Source organism: Triticum dicoccoides, chromosome 3B (assembly GCF_002162155.2).
Source record: "Triticum dicoccoides isolate Atlit2015 ecotype Zavitan chromosome 3B, WEW_v2.0, whole genome shotgun sequence".
Taxonomy (NCBI): domain Eukaryota; kingdom Viridiplantae; phylum Streptophyta; class Magnoliopsida; order Poales; family Poaceae; genus Triticum; species Triticum dicoccoides.
In genome coordinates, this window is record NC_041385.1 from 475,578,628 (window position 1) to 475,589,165 (window position 10,538).

General features: G+C 52.3%; 1 protein-coding gene across 1 annotated transcript; it reads right to left on the reverse strand.

Annotated features, from left to right (window-relative positions):
- Positions 1 to 462: 462 nt before the first annotated feature.
- On the reverse strand, positions 463 to 2,431 carry LOC119276620 (high-affinity nitrate transporter 2.3-like). The gene has a single exon (XM_037557744.1). It carries the CDS (start codon positions 2,268 to 2,270, stop codon positions 726 to 728), a length of 1,545 nt encoding a protein of 514 aa, XP_037413641.1. The 5' UTR covers positions 2,271 to 2,431; the 3' UTR covers positions 463 to 725.
- Between the last annotated feature and the right edge of the window lie 8,107 nt (positions 2,432 to 10,538).

A 10,538-nucleotide genomic window follows, 5' to 3' on the forward strand; every position in this document is an offset into this window, starting at 1 on the left:
GAATGTCATTTGATTACAATTTTAGTTGTGGGGAAAGATCAGACGATGACAATTTTTAAACAAAATCTGCCTTCTCGGGAAGAAAATGCCACCCCTCGCCACTTCCTACCACAAAGTCAGTTCGCATATGCCACCCTCCCTGGCGAAAGTCAGCCAGATAAGAGGGTCCTTAACTTTGATGAAAATAGAAAATTAAAGAACGGATGATAAGAGGAATTATGAGGAATCGACTGTGATGCTCTAATAAGCTTAAGTCCGTAACTTTTGCGTAGCTTTATTCCGTTGACGTACCATTGCTATCAAAGTATCAAGTAAGATAGGTCTCTCTGTTGTAGACGTGACACAAGAACCTGGATCCCTGCTGGATGCTGTGTGAACTGTGAACACGGTGGCTGCTGACTGCCGTAGAAAGAAGAGGACAGTGACATTGCCGTTTGACTTCAAAACATCGATATTTCACGTCTCTCACAAAAACTGAAAAAACTGTACTATTTCACAAGGGACCATAAACAGCAACATGCGGATTATCACAAATAAGCGAGCAAACCAAACCCGTACGTACCAGAAGCAGCATAAAGCACCCTCAAAAAAAAAAAACAGCACAAAGCCGGCGTGCGTACATGCACGGAACACGGCCAAAAGCCCAAAACACACGGGCGGCCGTGCGACGCGATCGTATCACCCATTGTACACGTGGAGCACGTAGTATGGGCGCTCTTCAGACCTCACACGTCGGCCGGCGACCCGTCGACGGGGACGGTGTGCCTTGACTGGCTGCCCGACGCCGCCCTCCGACCGCCCTCGCGCACGCTGTTCTCCGCGAAACGCTCGGTCGCGGCGCTGTACCCCTTGGCCCGCTCCTCCTCGGTCCACTCCTGGCTGTAGTACTCCTCCGCCGTCGCCCCCTTCCGCGGCCCGGCGAACATGCCGCCCCACTGCGGGAAGTAGATGAGCGTGATGGGCAGCGTGCACGCCAGGATCATCAGCCCCATGTACATGATCCCCGTCTCCGTCTTGTACGTGGTGCCGCGGAAGAAGATGACCTGCGTCAGCACGGCCCCCACGTTGCCGCCCCCGCCGGTCATTCCGGAGATGAGCCCCAGCGACCGCCGCGAGACGAACGGCACGATGCCGAAGGTGAGCCCGCACGCGGCCTGCACGAAGAAGGAGAAGAGTATCATGACGGCCACCGACGCGCCGAACGAGTAGTCGACGACGCCGAGCACCACGCAGAGGATGCCGCCGATGGTCTGCACGATCCACAGTCCCCACAGCCTGCCGCGCATGCCGAACCGGTCGGAGAGCCAGTCGGACATGAGCCCGCCGCCGGGGCGGGAGATGATGTTGGCCATCCCGAAGCTGGCGGCGATGAGTCCGGCCGTGTGGAGGTTCACGTCGAAGCGGTCGTAGAAGTACTGCGCCACGATGTTGTCGACGGCGAGCTCGACGCCGAAGCAGTAGCCGTAGGTGAGCGCCAGGATCCAGGCCCGGTAGTTGGTGACCGCGTGGCGCAGCACGTTGCCGAAGCTGTCCTTGTGCATCTCCCCGCTCTTGTGCAGCTTACGGTAGTTGCCGTCCGGCATGTCCTGCCCGAACGCCAGCACGGCGATGGCCGAGAACGTCTGCATGATGCCCGGGATGAAGAAGGCGACGCGCCACGCGACGAAGTCCGTGCTGCCGATCTTGCGGACGACCTCGAACACGAGCGGCATGATGAACTGCACGGCGCCCCCGCCGAGGTTGCCCCAGCCGCCGGCGACGCCGTTGGCCAGCCCCACCTTGGGCGACGAGAACATGGAGCTCATCCAGAACTGCGTGGACACGAAGGAGGCGAGCGAGAAGCCCGTGAAGAAGCGCACGAGCAGGAACGACGACGCGGAGTCGATGATGGCGGAGCAGTACACCGCGGGGGTGGTGAGCAGTATGATGGCCGCGGACGCCAGGCGGGGCCCGACCAGGTCGCAGGCCGTGCCCATGGCGAGACGCGCGAACACGGCTCCCGACACGGACGCGATCCCGGCGTTGCCGATGTCCTTGCCCGTGAGGCCGAGGTTGTCCCGGATGAGCGGCAGGAGCGGCGGCGCGGCGAAGGTGGAGACGAAGCAGCAGAAGAAGGAGAACCACGAGAGGTGGAAAGCGCTCATGTGCGGCCTCGCGAACGAGAAGAGCCAGAACTCGGTGGCCTTGTTGTCGGAGTCCACCGGGATCCTGAACTTGCCCTTGGGCGCCGCCTGCACCCCCATCGCCGCCGGCTTCGACTCCCCCTCCATCTCACTGGCTACCTTTGCTGCTGCTACGACTGTGTTGGCAACTTGGTGTGTAATGCAGTACAGTCTCAGCGGCGCGTCGAGTATATATAGAGCAGCCGGAGCCGGAGCGGCGCTCGATCGGTGCGCGCGGCGTAGCGCAACGGTTGGGGACGGCGAGAGGGCATGGGGGGATGAATAAAGATTGCGGTGGTGATCGAACGGGGTCAGTGGAAGGCCGGCACCGCTGTGGTGTGGAGTGCTCGCGTCGCGGACTCGCGGTTCTCCGAGGAAGATATACGGGGTTTTGTTCGCGAGCTGGTAGTTTTCTTTTTTTGAAAACGGCGTATGGTATTGCTGTCGCTGTAGGGAAGTCAGAGATCGTGTGACCTCTGACTTTGGAGGCCAACTCGGTCAGTTCCTCGGGTAGTGGAACTGCCTCAGCTCCCCCCTCCCCTGCTCCGCGCCTGTGAAATATCATTGGCGAATGGCGATGAATGCTTTCAGGATTTCGGTGTGCTCCCGGACAACGCAGCAGCTACTACTCCGTACAGGAGTGCCGCCGTACGGGAAGCAGTGCTACTACTATGCTTTTGTTTCCTACTACTGCTACTACTAGGGTAGCATACGCCATCCTCTACCCTGTTTTCTCAAGATCATAGTCTGTTCTGCTCTTCCAAGATTATTATACTCTAATCTGTTTTTTCGATAATATTATCTAGCTGACGTTCCCTGGGAGGGGGATGACGCACTTTGCTGACAGTTTTAGTTGCGACGCGAGATTAAAGGTAGCAGTTTCTACCTATTTTTGCCTTAAACTTTTGTTCTTTACATAAACTACCATGCATCTCACCCGCAAAAAAAAACTATCATGCATCTATAAAGAGAAAAAAAATGACATGCGTCTCTAGAGAAAATGTCAACAAAAATCTTCGCAAATGCCACCCCTTACAGCGGACGATGCGACTTGCAACACAGTGTGATACCAAGCATGGATTTATTTTTTCAGACAAGGCAAAAAGAACTTGCCATTTTCATTAATTAAACAGAAGGTAAAGCATGAAAAAATTGATGCGATGGGGAGAAGAGATCAGCTGACGCCCAGGCTTACATTAGAGCCGTGGCTTTTCTTTCATTCTCCAAGGTTAACAAACTCAAGGAGCATTACGGCACGATGGTGCAACTGGAACCATGGATCATGGAAACAACTTCTAAACTTTCGACTACTTGTTCCCTGGTTTTCTGATTGTCAAACAGTGGTTCTGCCGCTAGCCGCCGTTTCGCTACAAACAACTCGCGTCAGCGGATGAACAAATCAAGATATTAACCGATTAACCAAATCAACAATGCATTTGAAAAGATCATCAGTGACCTACCACAGCTAAGCTCACAGAGAATGGTGCGGCATCAAGGACCTATCACAACTAAGATTACAGCCAAACGACACCGGCATATTTATCGTTTCCAAAGACAGGCAGACAAAACGCTCCTATATAGGAGTACTAATATCGGCAGGACTATCGTTTCAGGGAAATAATATTCCTCCGACTGATTGGAGATCCTCCATTACTGGGTTGGGAACTGCGCCTATAGTTGCACCAACGGACAAACAGCTAGGAAACGTTCAGGTTTTGGATCTACATATAACTTAGTCCAGGTACGTAGGTGCAATGTGACAAATATGACGGAGACAATAAAACAAAATAACGCGGCATTCGTACATATCCAATTGCACGGTTTGATGTCTATGTTGTCTATGATAGTATGACGTCACCCGTTTGAGACGCTATACATATTTTAGACCATTGCTTAGAGCATCTCTAATAGCTGCCCTATTTTAGGGCATACAAAATTGCTTGGGGTAAATTTTAGGGCACAAAAAAGTGTATTTTAGGGCATGAGAAATTGATGGTCTCCAACAATTTCTCTAAAATAGGACACCACTGCTCTATGATTTTTCTCTTCACAATTGCTTCCACTGAAAAAATGCATTGCAATCTTTGGTACTATACAGAAATAGGTCATCTGAGCATGATCAGATAACTCCATACAATTGTATCTATCTGCTGCAACATAAGCATGAACAGATAATTTTATACCTAAACTAAACTCAACTTGAGTAGTACTACACTGAACTTAACATTGCTGAACTAACTGTGCGTCTGTCTACCATCCTCAATGATGAGAAAAAGGAGATGTTTATCTACCGACAAAATCAACACTGAACCGCAAGAACAGCCTCCCGCCATCGGTTTGCCTATTCGCGAGTGGGGAGCAAAGGATTGGTGGGGTTGTGCGTGTGTCGTCGGCGAGTTGTGGCGGAGGCTCGCGATGAAGGAGCTGGATGCCGACCAAAGGGAGCAAGACCCGGTCCTAGGCAGCGACGATGAGATCCAGCAGAGCGTGATGAGTGCCTGAGCCCAGCCTGCCGCGCATCTGATGGCCTACAACTGCAAGTGCCCAGGGTTTAGTTGTAGCCCTTTCGAAGTAATATTATCGATCCCACTAGGAGCACAAGAATTAAACGTTGCCTCTTGTAGTGAATTATGGACTCATGCCCATAGTTTCAAATAGCAGAGATAGCGTAAGCTATTGCATCTGCAATAGCTTCCGCTATTGTTCAAATTAAATATCATTACTTTCTGTTAATAATCTAGAAATATAGACAATGGTATATTGTTTTTAAAAATCTGCTACACGGACATTGTCGTGGTTCTAAGTCTGGCAGTAGAAAGGGGGGTAGGTATGAAGAGGCAAGATCCTAGCTATGGAGTAGTTGTATACACAAGGGATTTTACGAGTTCAGGCCCTTCTCGGAGGAAGTAACAGCCCTACGTCTCGGGGCCCGGAGGCGGTCGACCGGTATTATATGTGTATGAGTTACAGGGGTGCGAACCCTTTACACTGAGGAGGGGGGTGGCTTATATAGAGTCCGCCAGACCCCTCCGACCCTCAGTTATGTAGGGTTTAAAGTACATTAAGGTCGGACGTTACTGGTAACGCTACAAATAAAGTGCCATGATGACCATAAAAGCTACTTAATGACCGACCGTTTCCCTGCCGAGTGGCGTTAGGTCTCCCGGTAGTCGAGTGGATGGCTTCATGGTCGAGTGGCTTCGAGTCCGTCGAGTGGAACGTTTCCAGGTCGACTGAAAGGTAGTTTCTTCTAGAGATGTCCTTGGGGAGGGTATCTTGGACAGGTCCATGACCCTACCCTAGGTACATAGCTTCATCATTAGCCCCCGAATGGATCGAGGTTTGAGTGGGGAAGGAGTTGAACATACTTCCGACCCATTTTCATGCTATGTGTATGTCTTGTTCTGGATCAATGAACTTTAGGTGACGGCACCAACTTCTTTTTCAGTCGCCTTGATCCATTCTTTGTATCCGTCGAGTGAAGTTTTTACTTGGAGGGCTCCGAACGAAAGAGCGGAGGAGATCTTCCATCTGACGAGTTGTTCTGCAGCTCGCGGATTTAGCGGGATCCGCATTTTCGGGAAGCGCGTGGGGCGGAGGAGGCCGCAGCAATCGGACGGGATAAGGCAGGGACGCCTCGATTTCCACGCCACCTTTTTCGCCACGTATCGCGCGCGCGACTGTTGCGGGATTTGACAGGATCGCCAGGGCCTACAGGTCAGTCACTCGGAAGCAACCCCATATAAGGCGCCGGACGGGGGTTTTTGAACAGTGCATTCTCATTTCCTTCCCTCTTCTCCAGATTCATCCGCCGCGCTCGCTTCCGCCCCAGCGCCGCTGCTCCGTGCGCGTCTCGCCGGTGATGATGGTGAAGGAGAAGATGGCAGCCTTGGAGCGAGCGAAGAAAGCGACAGCGAAGGCAGAGGGAAGGGCGACCAGTCGTGGCGGATCTTCTTCGAGGGCCGGCTTGCTGCAAGGCTGGATCCAGGGCGACTGGATCCGCTCGACGATTCGTCAAGCGGATCTCGACGACCTGGCCGATGGAGGATTGATCCCCCATGGATCGGCGCGGCTCCCGAGGAAGGAGTCTGAGCCGCAGCCTCAGGAGGGTGAGTGCGTTCTCTTGGCCACTCATGTCAACCGCGGGTTTTCTCTGCCGCCTCACCCTTTCTTTCGGGGATTTCTGAATTTCTTTGGGGCACAACTCCACCACTTCACACCCAACACCATTGTGTACCTCACTGCTTTCGTGTCCTTGTGCGAGAACTTCTTGGGCTGTCGGCCTCATTGGGGCCTTTTCAAGCACATCTTCACCTGTCGCTCCCAGACGGTGAAAAAGGCCAATTCGAGTGACGAGAGAACACAAGTGATTCAGATGTGTGGGGGTCTTGGGGTTCAAATGAGGGGGAAAAGTGCTTTTCCGGCCATGATCCTTCCCGACTTGGTCCATGGATGGCAGTCGACTTGGTTCTACTTCAAGGACCAGCCGACGCCAGGGCAGTCGACCGGACTCCCTCCTTTTTCCATGGACCAAGTGAGGAAACCTTTCTCTTTGAAGGTGCTCCCGGAAGAGAAGGCGCAGGTTAAGGTGCTGGTCGAACGGGTTGTCCAGCTTATCCGTGATGGGGCGACCGGTATGGACCTCCTGGAGGTCTTCCTCCGACGACGCATCCAGCCACTCCAAGCTCGAGACCACCCGATGTGGTTGTATTCTGGCACTGAGGACACCACTCGGATCCACCCAGAGGAGATTGACGAGGCCACGCTGGAGAGGTGGCTGGCGAGCATCACAGGGAATAAAGACAACCCCCGAGGAGCCAGGAGGATTCCTCCACTCGACCAATCCTATGAACCAGACAAGGTCCGATTCTGCATCTCCGACTGTGATCCTGCTTTCTTCATTCCGTTTTGTTAAAATTCAGTCGACTGACTTTTGTCTTGTTTGTTGTCTTCTAGGCCACTACTGAAATGTACTCGATGCCCAACGGGGAGCAAGAACAGGTCGAGGAGGAAGAGGCGAGCGGAGGCGAAAGTGAGGAGTGGCAATCTGATGGTGAGGAGGAAGAGGGTGATGATGACTCCAGCGAGGAGGAGGAGGAGGAGGAAGTCAATCCTCCTCACGCGGAAAGGCGATCCAAGCTCATCCACGATCCCGCGAGTGAGCGAGGCAAAGCGGCTGCGCCCGTTGGGCAATCGTCGAAGCGCCCTCGAGCGGCCTCTCCGGCGCCGACTGAGAAAGCGCCAAAGCATCCACAAGCGGAGCCATCAAAGCCGCCAAAAGCCTTGCCGAAGATGAGAATGGCCATTCCCACTATCTCTGGGTAACAATAAAACTTATATTTCCTTGTTTAGCACGGACGAGCTCTTGGTCGACTCATGGACTAACCGATTGGTTTCTGAAATCTGCAGTGCTGCTACCTCCGAGACTTCCACCAAGAACAAAGACCAGGAAATGGAAGACGCTGCCACCTCCAACCTTGGCACTCTCTCTGTGGTTTTATTTTTGGTCGATTGGAGTTTCGATTTTAACTTTAGATTTTTCTTGTAGTTCCTCCCCATGTCATTGATCTCCCTGATGATGAGGACGAGGCGCCACTGAGGTCGAGGAGGAACAGAAAGGCGACGGCTGGCAAGACTCCTCAGACTGCATCAGTTCCTGAGACATTGGTTCTAGAGGGTGGCAACATCACTCGGAACACTGTGTCTTTCGCTGTGCCACTGACGAGTGCCCGGCCTTCGTCGTCGACTGCTGACCCGCCCTCCCTTTTTGCTACACACCACGTCCCAGAGGACCAAGCGGGTGCTGCTATGGAGGCTATACGCCAGGCGGGGATCATGATGGAGCAGGTGAAAGCGATCCGGGAAGCCAGCCAAGCGGCCTATGATGCTAGCTCAGCCCTTCAGAGCAACGTCCAGGTTAGTTGGTCACCGCTTGTTCTGTTAGGATATGCTATCTGAAGACTTTCTTTTCGAAGATCTTTGTTTCTGTACACCCACTGGGTGTGTCGATTGAACTTATGGATCGGTGGGGGCATGCTGAGTGCACCCACTGGGTGTAGTCCCCGAGACTATGGTGGACTGCTGGCAGTCGACGGTAGTCTTCGTATTTTGAATTTCTTCACTTTAACTTCTTCACTCGGTCTGGTCGGACCATGTCGAATGTAATCTTGGAACCGGTGGGGGCACGCTGAGTGCACCCACCGGGTGTAGTCCCCGAGACTATGGTGGACTGCTGGCAGTCGATTGTAGTCTGAAGAACCTGTTTTTTTGTAGATCATGATGAGACCATGGCTGACTGCTGGCAGTTAGCTATGAATTTCGATCATAACCTCTATGTCTCTTTCGGTCGACTGATCGGACCAAGTCGGTAGAACCAGTGGGGGCACGCTGAGTGCACCCACTGGGTGTAGTCCCCGAGACTACTGTTGAATATTTTGATTCGGCTGTAGTCTTAAAAATGCTACAATTTTTCTCTTAGTCAATCGGAAGCAACCTCTCTTTGATGTCTGTCGACTGATTTTTCACAGAAATCTTGTGAGCTTGTGGCTCGTTATACTGAGTTGGAAAACAAACATATCTAGCTCAACCTTGACTTGAAGCTTGTTTAGGAGAACTTTAAGAAGGCAAAGGACGAGGCAAAAGGTATGATTGGTGAGAACTTGACAACTGTCTTTATCTTTCTGTCCGTTCTTGATTCTGACCTTGTTGTCATTTCGCAGATAAAATGAAGGAGGCTCTGAAGAAGAAGGACCACGACCTTGCCGAGGCGCAGAAGGTGGCTTCGGACAAAATGAAGCTTGCGGAAGAGAAACTTGCTTTAGTCGGAAAACTTGAAGAGGAGAATGCCAATCTGAAAGCTGCTCTCGGGGCGGCCAACAAGGAAGTCAGCCGTCTGAAGAACGACAAGATAGCTCTGAATGACAAGGCTGGAGAACTGGTGGGGAAGAAGAACGATCTGGAGGCTTATCTGGGAGGGCTCGCCAAGAAGTTATTCATCATGCTTGAGGGTAATCTCTCCTGCCCGACTGACTTGTAATCATCAACTTATCGTAGATCTGTTGGTTAATCTTTGAGTTGTGTTTGTAGAATTCTGCCAGAACTTTGAGGAGGAGACCAGTCGAGTGGAGACAGGCTTGGACCCCGTTAACTCTCTTGTGAAGGACGAAGCTGCCATGAACGTGCTCCGACTGGAGTCTCGTGTTACTGGTGTGGTTGACTACCTTGCCCGATTGAAGGTTGCTATGTCGCGAATCGACACGACGCTCTGGCCGGGAGAAACGCTCCAAAATGACCTCGAGTCCCTAGTGACTTGACTGAATGAAGTTCCAGGCCGAGTGCAGGAATGGAAAAAGTCTTCTGCCAGGTGTGGTGCTGATGTTGCTCTGTCTCTGGTCCATGTTCACTGCAAGGATGCGCGAGAGGACAAGCTGGCGTCCCTCAGAGTGGCCAATACCAAGAAGCATGACTTCCGATCTTTCATGGAGACCTTTATTGCAGCTGCCACTCGGATTGCTGATGGAATCGACCTGGACGAGTTCGTCGTGCCTTACAGTCCTCCACCTGAGGAGTAAGAAAAACTTCTATGCATCGTCTTAAATTTGCCTCGGAATGCCGAGTGGTTTTGTAACCGGTTAAACTTTTACAGGCTTGATGCCTGAGCACTTCTGAATCCGTAGGATGTTATCTGAACTTGGTTTATTGTTGAATATGCTTGCATTTGCCTTCGAGCGAATTTTGTTCTTCACTCGGAATATACTTTCAATACTTGTGACGCAGCTCCGAGATGGAGAATCCAGTTGACCTGCACCTCATCGCTCTTGCAGGTGGGGATGAAGCACAAGTTGCAGTCGACCTGCGTCCTTGTGGATCGGGACGAAGCGCACATTGTATTTGTGGCGTAGCTCCGAAGGAGAAGGCGACAGTCGACCTGCACCTCGTCATCCTTGTAGAGTGCACGTTGTATTTGTGGCGAAGCTCCGAAGGAGAAGGTGACAGTCGACCTGCACCTCGTCGTCCTTGCAGAGCGCACATTGTATTTGTGGCATAGCTCTAAAGGAGAAGGTGATAGTAGACCTGCACCTCGTCGTCCTTGCAGAGCGCACATTGTATTTGTGGCATAGCTCTGAAGGAGAAGGTGGAAGTTGACCTGCACCTCGTCGTCCTTGCGGATCGAAATGGATTTCATACTTAGGCGAGTACTGGACCGCAGCTAAGCCCCCGAGTGAGAGGCAGGCTCACCACTCGGTAGGGTTTTTCAAACTTAGGCGAGTACTGGACTGCAGCTAAGCCTCCGAGTGGGAGGCAGGCTCACCACTCGGTAGGATTTTTCAAACTTAGGCGAGTACTGGACTGCAGCTAAGCCTCCGAGTGAGAGGC

Bases quoted from the DNA above. Each gene is read 5' to 3' on its own strand.
- LOC119276620 (XM_037557744.1), bottom strand. From the start codon at position 2,270: ATGGAGGGGGAGTCGAAGCCGGCGGCGATGGGGGTGCAGGCGGCGCCC.